General features: G+C 44.9%; 1 protein-coding gene across 1 annotated transcript in view; it reads right to left on the bottom strand.

Moving 5' to 3' along the window:
- Nucleotides 1–2,647: 2,647 nt before the first annotated feature.
- The window catches only part of CACNA1E (calcium voltage-gated channel subunit alpha1 E), a 439,591-nt gene continuing 426,220 nt past the window's right edge, over nt 2,648–16,018 (bottom strand). The window contains exons 46-49 of the mRNA XM_004461851.3: nt 15,769–15,897; nt 14,560–14,740; nt 13,321–13,511; nt 2,648–11,196 (exon numbers count right to left, since the gene is read on the bottom strand). Coding sequence (XP_004461908.2) covers nt 10,654–11,196; nt 13,321–13,511; nt 14,560–14,740; nt 15,769–15,897 — 1,044 coding nt within the window. The 3' untranslated portion in view covers nt 2,648–10,653. The remainder of the gene's footprint in view (nt 11,197–13,320; nt 13,512–14,559; nt 14,741–15,768; nt 15,898–16,018) is intronic.

The raw sequence follows: 16,018 nt of genomic DNA, 5'->3' as shown, positions 1-16,018 counted from the left end.
GGATCTTGAGATGGAAAGATATCCTGGATTAACTGGGTAGGCTGATATAATCACAATGCTTCTTATATGAAGGATGAAGGAGGAGCCCAACTCAAAGGGGAAGGTGATACGATGAGCATGGAAGCAGAGGCCGGAGTGATGTACTTTGAAGATGGAGGAAGGGGCCCTGTGCCAGGTATTCAGGTGGCCAGGAAAGAGATTTATCTCTCAGGGCTTCCAGAAGGAACCAGCCCTGGCAACACTTGGCAGAAGACAGAGTTCAGGAAGCAGTGGTCTGAGGCCCGGGAGTTCTCCTCCTGGATGGCCTCATAGCAGCTGGCTTCAGTCACACCGCTTTGTTTTTGTGGCATCCTGGATTTTTCTCCAGCAGTCCCCTAGGAAGACTTGTGCACTTTTACTTATATCCAGAACTGAGGTCTTATGAGCTAATTGTTCTTTATTGACCACCTATGAATGGTCTTAAAAGGATTATTCTTACATGTATTCTTTCTTTTAATGGAGTAATAATCAGGCCATTGATGCTGAATTTATGAGGCACTTACATGTGCCATTATTAGTTACTTGATATTTCAAATTCCCTTGAATATTGCTGTTTATGTGCATACAGTATTTCTAATGTCACCATTAACTTTATTGCTACTTTTACAATTACTATCTCCCACTAATGTTTCTCCCATTTTGTTATTAAATGAATATGGAAATTAGAAGTGAAGAATAAGCAAATTAAAACTTGTTTCTGAGACAAGAGTAGAGGCATTATTTAAAAATAGGTAATAATGATTTGCTTGCTTTTAAAAGCTAATTTATTCCCTTTTCCTTAGAAACCTAAGGATCAAATTGTCCTCTGTGTTTCATTAACAGAAGTTGCACATTCTTCTGGTTAGCATGATTCAGTCCTTCAAGTTTGGTGGGTTATATACTTGTCTTTGGGGAATGGACTTTTAGATAACAATGATGATGATGATGGTGAAGCCTGGTGTTATTTAAATGCATATTGTGGAACAGACATTGGCTGCTCTCTTAATAACTTGTTCTCTCTGCACAATGACCCTATGGAAGAGTTATTATTGTTCCCAATTTAAAGATGAAGAGAGTGAATCTTCAAGATGTGAAGTATTTTGCTCAAGGGCTCACAGTTAATGAATGGTGGATGGTACACAGATTTGAGCTATAGCCTCTTATGCTTAAGATGTTCTGAGCAGTATGCACCTGTAACTAGACCTAGTATTTTTTGTTTACATATCTATGGAACTGAAATCTTGATTTTTGATTTGGAAAATTTCCCAGCTCATTAGTAAAGTAATGTAGTACACAATACAGGCAAGTTTGTAATATCCCAGAGGCAAAATTTAGTTTACAGACATTTTGTATAAAGATAACCAATACTAGGAAGCATAATACAGAAACACTGGAGAGAACAATGTCTGTTTTTTTCCTTAGGTGTTTCCTAGTGCCAATTAGCCCCTGAAACACTCTAGACAAGATGGAAACCAGAAAAACTCATCAATCCATATATTGGACCCATCTTTGCCCAAACACACTAGTCATCACATAAAAATAGTACATTGGAAGAAACAAATTTGTCTTTTCAACTCCGATGATGAAGACAGCATGAGAAAGAAATTATAATTAGAAAATAACACAAATCTAAGAGATGGGCAGGATCTAGAGATTTCCAATCCAGCCTCCAAGGACCTAGACCATCTTTGAGAGATGGCCATCCACCACATTTTTAGGTGGTTTTGATCATAAGAAATACTTTACCTACTAAAATCCTAAACCTGTGTTCTTAGGGCTCAAGGAGATTTCTTTGATCGAACTTCAGAAATTGATGACTTCCCTAGAGAATGCTTAATTGATTAAAAAAAACAAAACCTTTTCAGATTAAAATAATAGACTTGGCAGTAGGGTTAGAAGATGTTGTGTCCCTAGTGCGAATGAAACAGAAAGTTGTTCTCAGACTGAAGAATCAAATGACTCACTACATCCAGGCCTTGTTTCTGTCCTTGTACTAATTAAGGAAGCTATGTGGTTAACTGAGCAGTGATGCAGGTAAAGGGAAGAATGGTTCTCCTCAGAGTCTTGGGGAGTCGGCTCCTTCCAGGACCTTGCAGGTAAGCTGGTGTCCCATAAATCTCACCTTCTTTGGGAAGAGAGGCTGGTCAAAGTTCCCTGAGTCATGAAACCCTGTTGTTCCATGAAGAGATTATCTGCTTACCATTTAAACTCTGTATCTGGAGATATTTTTCTGATTAGAAAATCTGCTCAACTTTTTCAGTGAACCAGTTTGTCTGGAGCCTGTGATTTTCTCTTTCCTCCAAGGTAAAAGGCTTTTTAATGAAAGAAAACTCTCCAGGTCCAGGATGTCCTTGGACTTTGAAAAACTCCAGAGTTCCTCAAAATTAGTTGGGCTGGGTAGGTCTAAACCACCTGCCTGCAAAGCCTGCCCCCAACGCACCCCAAGATCTTGGTGAGACTCCACTCCTGTGGTCTCCCTTTTTAACAGGAGCAAAGAGACAAGTCAAGTAAGGGGAATCGGACCAGTTAATTCTTTACAACAAGTTTTTATTTACTTAATCTTTTCTTTGGTCCCCTCCCACCCCCACCACCCCACCCCCCAAAAAACATTAAAGTTATTCATCTTTCATTTATTTATAATGGTTTTCCTTTTGGATCCAAACGAGCATTTTATATTACAGGATATCCATATCCACCTGGTCAACATGCAGTGCTGAACTCTGGCTTTAGGAGAGATGCACCAATACTCTGGGTGGGCCAGCAGTGGCTGCCAAACACCATTCTTGGTGGGGTGTTGGGCTGGTGTGCCACAGTGATGCTGCTGGCAAGGAAGTATCTCACGGGCCTTGACTCACACGTCTTAAAACGCAGGTACAGAGATTGAACAGCCCGAGGCAGAGCACCCAATTTCCTTCTTGAACTCATCTTACCCAAAGGACAGAGGGCATGGACCAGACACCCTGTAATCTACCTCCTTTCAACGTCATCTTTTGAAGCTAGTAACTGTGCATCCTGCAGAGTTTGAAATCTATTCCTGATAAAGCCCATCCCTGTCCCACTCACCAGCCCCTCTCCCCTCCCATGGCTCTTGCACCAATGTAATCTCTTCACTATTGCCATTACCCTACAGAAGAGTCAAAGCCATAAAGATTGTCTTTGGACTGATTTAAAGCAAGAACTTTATTTCTCTCCATCTCCCAGGTCTGGAAAAGTTTTTCATGGATATATTAATCCTCTGAGGCCTTTGAATCCACTACCCTAGGTAAGTTTAAAGGTAAGAACCTCTCTGAATCCAGTATCATGCTAACAAGTTTACCCATTATCTAAGAGGAAAAGAGGATTCAAGGTCCTACATTGCTAACACAGTCTTCCTGGAAGTAGCTGGTATTTTCCAATTCAACCTCTTCTTTGTTCTATAGCTTGCCTTCCTACATTCTACCCCTATTGTCCTGGCTATGAAATGCCAAGTAAGCTTCGTGCATTATGTTTTTCTCTTCCATTTGTGTTTCTGGGTGAGTTCCAAATCTTGGACTCAGTTTGAGTGAAGTTTAACTGTTTCTCTAATGTCACCAAGAGGAGGTTCCTCTGTAATTGCAGCACTTAGGTTGGCTTTGTATAAATTTTGGCTTGTTCACAAAACACTAGGATATAAAACCATTGACTGAAGTTCAGCCAGTAGGCTAAGGGATATCTCCAATGGTAGCCATTAAAATTCAAAACCTATGTTTCTACTAAATCTGTTGGGATCTGCTCAATGTTATACAACTCCATATCAAATGTAACTAAGACCAGAACTACTGTATATTTAATTGGCAGTTAGAATACATTGTTTAGCCCTCAGTTCATATTACCTTTGTTTTTAAAAATTAATTAATGGCACTTTGAAATTTAGGAGTGTATTTTTTTCCTGTCTGTCCCTTATAAAGTTTCTAATAGACTTGCTTTAAGTGGTGGTTCTTGAGTGGTACAGGTCATTGCTATAAGAAATTAGACTGGAAAGGAAACAACTGAGTCACCAAATAAGGTCAAATTCAGACTTGGCAACTTAGACCAATTTCATCAAATTTTTAATTTTAGAGTCATCCTTTGAGTGAAATAAGGAGGAAGTGGCACTATCTGGTGCAAATTCTAGGATCTGGCTCTCCAATATAGAAAGCAATCCCTTCTCATCTCAGGAAAACTTGCAGTACAAAGAGAAGAAATTATTCGCTTTTACTTCCAGTGCTGGGTTGGAGAAGATGTATGGGTAAGGACTCTTACGTGTTAGATTGTGGCTATGTACTCTATGACTGGCTTAGGTGCCCATACAGAGAAGATAGTGGTAAACAAAAAACAAAGTCTAGATTTTTCGTTTTCCAAATTAGAGAGCTAATAGGAAGAGGAAGGGAAAATGGGAAGAATAGTGGATGAAATTAAAGCAGATCATGGATTCAGATTCCACTAAATAGGATATTTCTTTGAAAAAATTAAATATAACAATGCCAAGAATTTCATGATCCTTAGTGGGATATAAAGAGTGAAGGTTTTCCTAAATTGATTGGTGGAGACTAAATGTTTTAAGTATGTTACTTCCAAACATTTGATATATCCATAAACTATCCAAGCATTAGTATTTCAATTTTCCTAAGAAGGAAAAGAAAGTAGATGTGAATATTCTTGCTGAAGACACAAGTCAGTATAAGAAGCCTGAAATATAATTATTTTGACCCCTTAATAACTTTCACTTACCACATTATACTTTTTATTTTATTTGTTAAAAATTATCTTCCCATTAAGACTTAAGTTTTTTATTTATTGGTTAAAGATATCCTGAAATTTTCTGTATCCGTTCCATTTTTCCTTGCCTTTCTCTAAAGTTGTTGGTTTTTCATTAACCTAGGTTATATTTTAAGTTCCTAGAAAGAGAAGAGACAGAGACATGGAGAGACAAGAAACAAGACAGACTTAGACAGAAAGCAAAAGGAGACAAAGAACTGACCAGAGACAGAAGCAGAGCAGGTACTGTAACTTTAGGTTTTTGACTAAAATATTGTAAAATTTGACTGAAATTATTACTAAGGAGAAGCTGATTCAGAAATATTGCAGAGCACAAATTTCTTTCTTTGTTGCCCTAGAGAAGGTATGTTACAAACAAAAAACTCAAATAATATAAACTTAAATGCCTATACCACTTTCTATCTATTCAACTCTTTCATAAGCCCAGGAATTTAAAAAAATCAAGTGTTGATGATGTATTTACATAATAACATGGCTTATCATAAGATCTCTTGTTGCATTTAAAAGGTCAAGATACTGATTCCATTATTTACAGCAGGGGCCAGCTGGGCATGGAGTGGAGGAGCAGTAGCAAGAATTCCAAAATGGGAGGGCAGTTTGGGGTAACCTCAGCCTCATGAGTCATCTGATTAGACTCAGCTGTGAGTCCCATTCATCCTTCCCAACCACTTGGCTTTAGTTTTATTAAGACGAACTTTCCCAGTCCTTCAGGTCAGTTGGGACAATCTGTGAATCCATTCTTTTTGGTGGAACCTTTCTGGGATGCACAAGCCTCAGAAAGTCAAAGAAGAAAGGAGGATTCGAGGGAGGAAAAAGATGGCCGCCAAAAAAACAAAGATAGTTCTTCTATTCTTAGTCCTTTGTCTTTCCAAGTGCCATGTGTATGATTTCTGACTGTGTGGGCGACAAAAGACCTCAGCAACCTGTAACGGAGCCTACCCACTGCAGCCGGCAGGGAAGGCACCTGCTGCTGCTCTCTTTCAGGTAGACCTGGCTATGATGGACTGCATGGTGCAGAGGAAAAACATCAACCAAACCAACCAAGAAAACCAAAGCTGCTGGGATAGACATGCTTATCAATCTGGAATCTCCTCTGATCACCTCACGGAAAGATTAGATCACAACCCCTGAGTTAATTTTGTTTGGCTTTGTTAAAATAAGAGTCTCAGTGTGGAGATGAAGGCTTCCTTATCCAAACCTGAACCTGATTCCGCATGGGGCTCTTGTCTAGAGTCATGCCTTCATGCCCTGACTGGCCACTTGCAAGGATCTCACTTCTTGCTTCTTTCTACATCACACAGTCCTCTCCTGTACCTCCTGGTCTACCCCAAGGCATGGGAGCATTTCTCCTTGCCATTATTCTCTGCACACACTAGCACTGGATCATTCTCAAAACACAATGGATATGAAACTGATAAATAAAACAGCAGTGAAAGATTCCTTGACTTCAAGTCTTACAAATCCCCTGCAAGGTAATGACTATCTGCTGCCATCCTGTTATACATACGCACTCTCTTTTCATATATATCTTAAATTTATGTATTATAACTTAGTCAAGAAATGAGCTAACGTATCCCTAAACTTTTCCCTGACTCCTCCTACTAAGGATACATTCAAAGCAAACTATAAATAGGGTGCAATGAAAAATTGAGAACTTTCCTTAAAAAAAAACTCAAAATTATTTCAAAATCATGTTCTATTATGCCAGAAGAGACCCAATTTCCCTGCAGTGAGGTTTTTTATCTAGTATGTAAACATTTCACATACACATACCTCAAGAGTCCCTGCACCTTGCACCCTTTTCAGATTACCTTATGAATATCATCTGGTGAGTTCCAAACTGTATTTCACAAGAAAGAGAACATATACCAATAGCAGAGAGCACAGCTGAGGGCATCAGATCAGCCAATAAGCTTGCACTGATAGATCTAACCATCTCAGGAGTTGGGTCAATGCTAACATGCAGGAAACAAGGGCCAGGATGGGGAAATAAAGGGCAAAGGTCAGTCAGTCTCATAACATAGACTATATGGGGTGGTGGTGGTGGATGTGAGTAGGGAGGGGAGATGCTGGCTGAGTGGTGGAATCAGGGGTCTTCTCTTTGTGGCCCCAGATTCAAGAGAGGGCACAGTCCAGAACATCTTCAGGGAAATGTTCTCATGATCTCAGTACTCTATCAGGAAGGACATCACGTGGGGAGTAGAGGTCAAGCCTGGAGTAGAAATAGCTTCTTAAGTCAGAAGAGTGGCACAGCCCCAAATCAGGCAATCATGCTCAAGGCTCACATGGAGCCTGGGGCAAGCACTAGAGGACCACCCTCCCTTCTTTGGGGCAGGGACACCTGCCTCACATGGCACCTTGGCCTAGAGCCTAGGGCTCTACCCCCATGTCTGGAGATCTGGCACTCTGCTCTTTTGGTGAGTGAGTGAGAAAGAAAGAGAGGGAGGGAGAGACAGACAGACAGATACAGAGAGATGCATTCCCTGCCAGAAGTATGTCTGGAACCTTAAGTGAAGGAGTATCTAAATACATACCTAGTTAGAACATCTCCCTGCCTTGGTTTCCTCTCTTTTCCTCCTTCTGTCTGTCTCTTTCTCTAGTCTTTCTTCTCCGTCTTTCTCTTCTTCTCTCCCTCCCTCCCTTCCTCCCTCCCTCTTTCTTTCTTATTTTGAGGAGATGCTAAAGACTAACACTAGCAAGGGAAGCTGACCACATGGCTAAAGACTCTTCTGAAGGGAATTCCAGTTCCAAAATTTTATCAGGCTATGTATCCCAAACACTGGTAGTAATTTTCTTTTGCTTAGAATTCCTCAAGATGCTGATAAAATTTTTAAAGCAAAGGGAAGTATGGGTTTTGATATCTAAAGGTGCCTCTTTGAAAGAGAAAAAGAGGCACAATATGAAATTTAAGAAGGGATGTCCTGGCTGACAATTACAGGGAAAGCTGGAGCTCACATTTATTCAGAATCAAAGAGAACCAAAGAACAGGATGATAATGGATTCTGTAACTTAGCAGAGAATTCTCTTTTATTTTCTGGTCTTAATGAAAGGGTAAGCACAGGCTAAGGGAAATGAAACTAGATTTCTTAGCCAGGGTAAGATGAATAAAAGAAATGAGTTCATAAGTTCATGGGTACTAGAAAAAATCAACCAGTCTGTCAGGGGACCATACCTGCAGTGCTTTACAACACTGTATTCAGGATTCAAATGCTTTTGTGCCTCTGTGTGTGGGAGTTCAAGGGGTCCAGGTGTCCTGGAAGGTTTCCTGACACAGTAAATTTAGTGTTCACGATGCCATTTGCAGGCAAATTCCATTTCTGGTAATTGCTCTGCCAGCCTAAATTTCTGCCACTGTTGAAATGGCCTAAGGTATTGCTTCAATTCCCTCTCTCAACACACCATGCAATAGACATGCTGGCTCAGAATGGTTGTCCTGTTGTGGGCCTTGCCCTTGGTAGAGCTGCATTTCCAAGGGGGAAGAAAGTAATTTTGTGCACACAAAACAGGCCATAGCAGCACTTTGGTATGAAATGACACTGCGCAGAAGAAACCTTCAAAACGATACAAGGCCCAGTGTCAGGGTCTTATGTAATGACCATGCCTGGTAAGATCTGGGTGTCACCTAGTCACCTTCACAACCCCAGCTACCCCTGAGCACAGGCGTGCTGAGTGGGAGAGGAAAACGGAAAAAGAGGGTCTAAGAGTGGGAGGTCTGCCTCACTGGCCTCTGGCCCTGGGACCACTTTGGTTTGGGGGCTGACCACAGTTCATGAAGCTCCATCACTATCTAGAAAATGAGGGCCAAGGCAAGTGGTTCTGTGGCTACAAAGGTAAATTTGGCTTTCAGAGATGAAGCCACTATTCTTATTTCTATTTCAACCAGAAAAGAAAAAAAGAAAAAGAAAAAGAAACAACTTCTTCAGAAAACAGAGACTCCTTTTAAGAAAAATAACCATGAACTGCTCCTGCCCAAGAGGCGGGATCTGTCTGAGCTGGAGGAGGCACTCGAGTGTGTATCCACTGAGATCTGAGCCCAGGGTTCCCCAGAGTCTCCCCTAGGGGGTCCCGGGAGGAGGGCTCTGTCTGCTGCTGGCTGGACCAGGGGCCCTGCCTGGCACCCCTCTCCAGGGGATCCTTCTATCTACTGTGACAGTGTTGGGGGTTGGAGAGGGACTTCAGGGGATGGTGCATGTCCCAGCCTGTTTCAGGTAAAGACCATGATTTGTTCAACCAAACAGATGAATATTCTATACCAAAGGGGTAATGCTTAGCCAAGAAATGGCGGAGTTTCTGAGTTTTGGGGATTAGGAATGACATACAAGTGGCCTGAGGCTCTCTCCTGCCCTGCTGGCATTCTGGGGAGGGATGAACCCCAGTCCTCCCCAGGGAAATGTTCAGGGCCACTGGGACCCCGTCTTGTCACATGTATGATGAGGCCCCTCCAAGGCCTGGAGCCCAGGTCTAAGCTGAGGTATATTTACTCATCACCTTACAGACATCCTGACCCTCAACTACAAGCCAGCTGCAGAAGCTGCCAGGCTGAAGGTCTCTTCTCATAGGAGGGCCTCAGTAAACAGAAACTGGCTCTTCAATTGAAGCCTCTCTTATTTCAACCCATCTGCCATTCCTATCTTCATTAAAGTCCCTAATGGACGGTGTGTGGCCCACCTTAGACACGTGTGTACTGTTCCCTCAGGGCAGTGGAAGGGAAGGTGTGGCCTCTGGCACTCGGCCTCCCTGGGCTTGGTACAGCACTGGCCATGCTGCTTGGCAAAGGCCCACTGCCTCTGACCAGGACCTGGGCTGACATTGAGCCAGAATGCACAGGTATGGCCATAGCATGATTCACATTCTGAATTACTGCTAGATAGGCCAGCAGACTGACTCTGTCTTGAGTCCCTTAAGGACCTCCTGCTACCCTTCCCCCATGGCCAGCATCTAATAAATAGGTTACCCGGGGCTCCTGCCCTCCAGCTGAAATCTGCCCTGCTATATGGGTTATTAAATACTTTTAATTTCACCCCTTGCCAGAGCCTGGGGCACCTTTGTGGACCTCCAGGGCCCTCCTTAGCCTAATCTAACCAACACTCACAGCACCTAGTGTGTGGGCAACGGGTCTCAAAGACGCAGGACGGTACCCACCAGCATCACCCGTTCTCTATTTCTCCGCCCCTCTCTCCCACGGCCTGGGCTGCTGGGCTATGGCTTTTCTCAACCAGACCAGCCCTTGCTGCTGCTGTCACAGCACCCTGACCCCATTCACTTCAGCTTTGTCCTCCCTCCCTGCCTCCTACCCTTGTCATCCAATACTCTTCAACTTGGCCTGTGCTTCTTCACGGGAAGCAAGCCACAGGATAATGCATGAGATGCTGTTGCCCCTGGACCTAGTGACAGTAGAGCTGACTGAGGAGCAAGAGTTGGTGAGGAAGGAGATTTCTCTCCTGTGGCCTCCACTGCTCTCCAGCGATGAGCCACGAAATCTTCCAGATGTCTCAGGGCAATGAATGGAGGCACAGGACACCTAGATCCCTCCACAGCCTTTAGAAAAGTGGGAAGGGGCAGGGGGAAGCAAAGCCATCCTCATGTCCCTTCTCCCATGGGAAGAGCCCTCCGTGTTCCTGCATCTTCTTTCCCCTGCAAAGAGGCAGAACTATGGCAGTGCCCATCTTGCAAAGGGAAATGAAGCAATTTGTGGGTTTGATTTTCCTTCTGTCCTTCCTCTTCTGTGATACTGCATTTTGTCCTTCCATCTTCCTCCTCCCTCTTCCTCCCCCCCCGGGCCGCACTGGCTTCCTAATTCCGTCGGTCTTGGTTTTCTCCGCGTGAGAGAAGAGCATGCATCGGAGGGGGGAGCAGCCTCTAGCATCTGTCGTCTTCTTCCGTGTCACTGAGGAGGTCACTGACAGCTCCACACATCACGCCTGGCCCAGGCCCCCCACGCCTCCGCCGCCGATAGTGCCCGTTGGGCACCTGCCAGCTGTGCCGTAGGGGCGGCGCTGAGCCGATGGTGTTGGAGCGGCCCAGGCTAGTGGCCACTGCAGCTTCGAAGGTGAGCGTCTCCTCCTCGCCACAGTCCGAGGCATGGGAGTCTTCATGCAGGGCCAGGTAGGGCTCGGAGATGTAGCGCTGTGGGGAGGAGTGTTGGCTGTGCTTGGCGTGAGGGGAGTTGGAAGACTCGGTCAGGCAGGCATCATTGCTCTCCAGAGCTTTGGAGGTCAGCGGGGAGCCACCCTCGCTTCCGTTGGCGGGTGGGGACATGCTCCCGGAGTGTCGCATCAGGGAGCTGTAGGAAAGGAGGGGCCGAGGCTTTGGAGGGACTGGTGGGAGCTGCCGACGACTTCGTCTTGGGGTGCTGGTGTCAGAGATGGAGGGGATGGAGCTTTCACTCAGGGAACCCGTGCCCTGTACATAGGAGAGACATGGTGTGTCAGACTGGGCCAATAGGCCAATAGGAACCCCATTTGGGACTCTATTCGGGGTCCCTACCCCCTCCTACAGAGAGCCTGCAAAGTCTGAATTCTGGGAGAGGGAGGGCTCAACTGGAAGCTAAGCAATCATGGCCAAAAACTCATGTGCGATATTTCAGGCCTGACCACAGGCAATTACAAAGACTACCTGACAGGCCTCCCTGGTAGAAAGCTGCCCTCCCCGCACTGGACTCGGTGCACAGCCAGGCATTGCAGTTTTTGAAGGGAATTGCAGTAGTCAAAGACTGCTCTTGTGCAAATCTGCATTCCTAGCACAGGACCTTCATTCACTGGCTTCTCATTCATGGGCTCAAAACCAAGGCCCTCCTTAGGCGTCTCTGCTGAGACCTCCTTACAGCGGAGGTGGAGGGTGGGGAGACTGAAGACTTATCCTTTCTGACTCAGTATTCAGTACTCTTTGTCTCCTAGCACCCCTTCTCCTTCCCCACAGCTTCTGGGTCCATAAAACTGCAGCAGCCTTTTGTTTGGGATCCCACGTCTGTGCGGATCTATCTGACTGACGCTCTACTGGTGGTGCAATTCCATGGGAAAAATAAAACTAAAGTTGACATCTTCTTCAGTTTAACATCTTGCTCATACTATTGCAGTAAATGACCCACAACTTAACTGCTTTCACTTTTGCTTGATTATTTTAATCGGCTATATTGATATCTGGCAGCTCAGCCCTCCCTCAGCTCAGCTCAGCTTCTGACAGCATGCCCTCTACCTACAATTCATGTCTACTCAGAGAGGCAGGGATTCATATCAGGGATACTCAACTTTTAATGTGCATATGACTTTCCTGGATTCAGAGGATCTGTGGTGGGGCCTGAGATTCTGCATTTCTATTAAACTTCCAGGTGATGCTGATGCTACCTGTTCAAATTTTGAGAAATATGACTACATTAAAGGTGACTGTATGTACTAGAGTTGCTCTGTGTGGGAAACCCTTCTCCGGAAGCAGGTCTAAGGCAACTGCAAATTCCATTCCCTCACTTCTTGTCTTCAGTGGTTTGCTGTGGGTAAGAAGAGGGTTAACTCATTCTCTACATCCCACATGCTCATCTATGGGTTCAGGCCTTCCTTGACCTCCTCACCTAGCCCCCCAAAGGTAGCTGAGCCTAGGTGTTGGTAAATGCACTGCCTGGCAATGTTTCTCAGATAGGGTGTGACTTAAGAACCACCTGCTTAAGACTCTCCTGGGAAAGGGTCCTTTAAAATGCAGATTTCTGGGTCTTACTTTCAAGTACTGAAATAGAATCCCAGAGGTCCCAGGAATGTGCCATTTTAACAAGCTCCCTGGGTGATTCTGAGCTGCGTAGAAATTTGAAAATAGAAATTTGAAAACCACCGCTTTTGAAGATAAACTTAACTGCCTGTCGCTGGAAGTCTGCTGCGGCAGCCCTCCCCTTCCACACTGATCATTTTTGTTGAGAGCGGGTCCAGACTGGACTCATAGAGCCCTGAATGCAGATAGGGCTGAAGTGAGGGCCGGGAGTGGGAGGCAAAGCTGGCAGGGCCCAAGAATTTTTTCACTCAGCTCTAGCAGTTATTTCTCAGGCAGATGTTGGCATTTCAGCAAAAAGCTAGAAAGAGAGGTATGGTTTTCCTCTTGGAATGGCTGGCAGTAAGGTAAATGAGGCTGAATTGCTTGGACTAATGAAGCCTGGGCTGAGAGATGAATCATTATGGCCACAAAAATTAAGGATCAAGTGACTGGTCAAAGTAACCTTTCTGGCTAAAGGACAATCCTTCCAAATCTGGCAGAGATATTTGTGAACTTATTTGTCAGGACTTTGTACCTATGGATTCTGAGGAGTGATTTGGGATGACGTCTAGACACCATTATCATTCTTTGTGAAAAATCTGGTTTTCAGTGAATTCATTTTATTTCTGAGTACACAGCATTAAGTAGCTAATCTCTATGCACATTGGATGTAGGTCCCTGTGAAACTGTGGTCCTTATGGGTGCTTAAAGACATCTAATTCTGCACCTAATGTTACAGACCCACTCTTGCCTGTCTTCCTGCTGAAGGCTCAGCTTCCTCTCCATGCTCACCTGTCGGTTGGGGGTCTGTGACCTGCCCTCACTGGGGGACCTGGACTGACGACGCTCTGGGGACTCCCAGTCGGCCTGGGTCCCTCGCTCCTCTGAATTGCAGCGGGAGACATCAGGTGAGAGAAGATGCTTTCGCTCTTTTGATCGCCCCCGCTCTCTGCCCCCTGAGCGGTGGGTGTCGGACTTGTGGCCTGTGAGAGATGACAATAGTGACTGGTCATAACTCAGCCCACACCTGCCACTGAAGATGAAAAGAAGTCTCACCAGGATTCACATCACACCTGGATAGGGTCCCTAAGGGATCCCGGCTACTCCAGGCATGTCGACAGGTGATTTGAAAGGGAGGCAGAAGAAAAAAGCTAGCAAACCCTTTTGCGACCAAAAGGTAAGGTCACAAGTTGCCACTGGAAAGACATGTCCATCAAAGAATGTAATCTCCCTCTTCTACTTTCGTTTACCCTAGACACAATAAAGACAGAATCTTGCCAGTAATATGGACCAGGAACTCCATAAACACAGGAATGTAGCTTCTTGGTGGGATGGGGGGCGGGGGGAGGTGGAGATGGCACCAGCAGAGGGAAATCAAGTTTCTATGAATTAAACAATGACATAGGGAGAACACTGGGCTTGAAGTCAAACGATCTCAACTCTAGTTGCAATCCTACTACTTACTGGCCCTATGATATGGGACAGGTCACTGCTCTTTTATCTTTGATTTCCTTATCTAGTGAAATAAAGAGGTTTGAACCAAACAAATGCTTTTCTAATATTTTCTAGCAGCATGACCCCTCTTCCTTAAAAAAGTAAAAAGCTTAAATGAAACTCAAATATATAAGACAATTTCAAGTAGCACTGTTTTGACTGAAGTGGAATTGGTGGTCAAAGTCCAGCCTATTTGACTCTCTTTTTTTCTGTTTCCCCTAGGGAGTCTTCCTCTAGGGAGGTAACTTCCCAAGCAACCGCAGAGGTTTTACAGAAGATGGTTTGAAAACCTCAATGCTAATGATTCTATATCCCTACTGCTGAAGAAAGGCATCTCATCAACCTCAGTGATGAAAATAGAGGGTGCTGGCCTATTACTGGCTAAATCTGGCACACGTCCCCCAATGGTAACAAACTCTCTTCCTTCCATTACCTTTATCTGAATTCTGTTCCAGGTGAGTTTCAGCTCTTGTGGGAATGGTCCCTGGGCAGGAGCCTGCTGCCTGACAAATAAGGCCAACACTGAAGAAGTCTCACCTGAGTCGGAGTTTAGGCGATGGGCTGACAGTCGCAGGGAGGAGTGGTAACTCCGGCGACGGGACTTGTAGGTGTTTTCACTGCTTCGCTCCATGGAGAATTCCTCCAACCATGAGGAATTTGACCGCTTATCCCGAATAGTGGAAAAAGAACGTCTCATGGAGCTAGGGTCGGTCACCACCTGGAAATAAGAACCCCAGAGGATCACAAGGTCTGTGTTAATTACTGAAAGGATCTAAAGGTAAGGAAGAAGAGGACTGAAAGTTGAAGGTTGCAAATTGTAACTTCAAGGCGTCATTCCATTGAATCCCTCTTGCTCAGAACTTAGCTAGAGGAGGCTTTTCCAGAAAGTGTCCTTAGGTAATTTAACAGGAACTGGGACTGGTCCAGGGTCTTCTCTTCATACTCAGGAAAGCAAATAGCTGATTGCATGAGGGCAACACCAAGCAGAATGCAGGCAGGCACTGGGAGAGCTTCTGTAGCAAACACTGAACCTCTTTTGAAATATGGGAGGACAACTGTAAAAAGACTAAACCATCATGGCTTTGTCTGCCCTTTTTTAACATTGCCCAGCCCAGAGAAGGCACTGTCCCATAGCAACTGAAGTTTAATAAGAGAGCTGGCCGTTTAACATCTACTGGGAATGCACTGCACTCCCCCCAACTTCAGGCCTGCCCCAGCCCCACCTGAAACGCTGGCACTTTGATTTGCCACAGACGTCAAAACAGATCCACAAAACCTTCTTGTCTCTGTCAAAACTTGATGTAAGACAGACAGACAGAAAAATAGAAGCCAAGTAAACAAACAAAGAAATGAGGCGTGGCCTGCACTGCTTAGGACAGACAGTCCTGACACAGAGCTGTGTGTGTGAGTAACTACACATATGTTGGGGGAGCCAGGACAAGAGAAAAGGAAGGAAAAATACAGGGAGAAAACCTTGGAAAACATTTGTTGCACGGCTGATTGAGTCTTGAGATTGCTAAGTCCCTCCAGGGGGAGTTATGCCATTTTGCTGGCCAGGCTGTAGTGGCTGAGGGTTCCTGGAAAACACACTGTGGAGAAGCAGGCTCTATTAAAGAGGCCTGTCAAAAGGAAGCAGGCAGGGGCAGGTCAAGGGTGCACCTGAAAGTATCAGATACTGTTTTGTAGCCCACCAATTCCATACAGCCCGGGAAGCCACTGCATTTGTGGGGGGTAGCTGCTTTTTACCTGGGGATCCACAGTCAGGCGTGGCATAGAGGATGCCCTCCCAGATCCCGCATGCTCCTGGGTGTCCGAAGGAAGGTAGATGCCATGGTTAGAGGACTGCACGCTTTTTAATTCACTAACCTCTGGCTCCTGGAAATAAACACACAGCCAAGCTTGTGGGACTTGGTTCCGTCTCATTTCTTCTCCCCTCCAGCGGATGATTCTGCCTCCTTCATACTGAGAATGGCTTTCAGACAATGGACCTGTATTT

The sequence above is a fragment of the Dasypus novemcinctus genome, chromosome 13 (genome assembly GCF_030445035.2).
Source record: "Dasypus novemcinctus isolate mDasNov1 chromosome 13, mDasNov1.1.hap2, whole genome shotgun sequence".
Lineage (NCBI taxonomy): Eukaryota > Metazoa > Chordata > Mammalia > Cingulata > Dasypodidae > Dasypus > Dasypus novemcinctus.
Note: the sequence above shows the minus strand (reverse complement) of the source record. Positions and strands in the feature narration are given on the sequence as shown.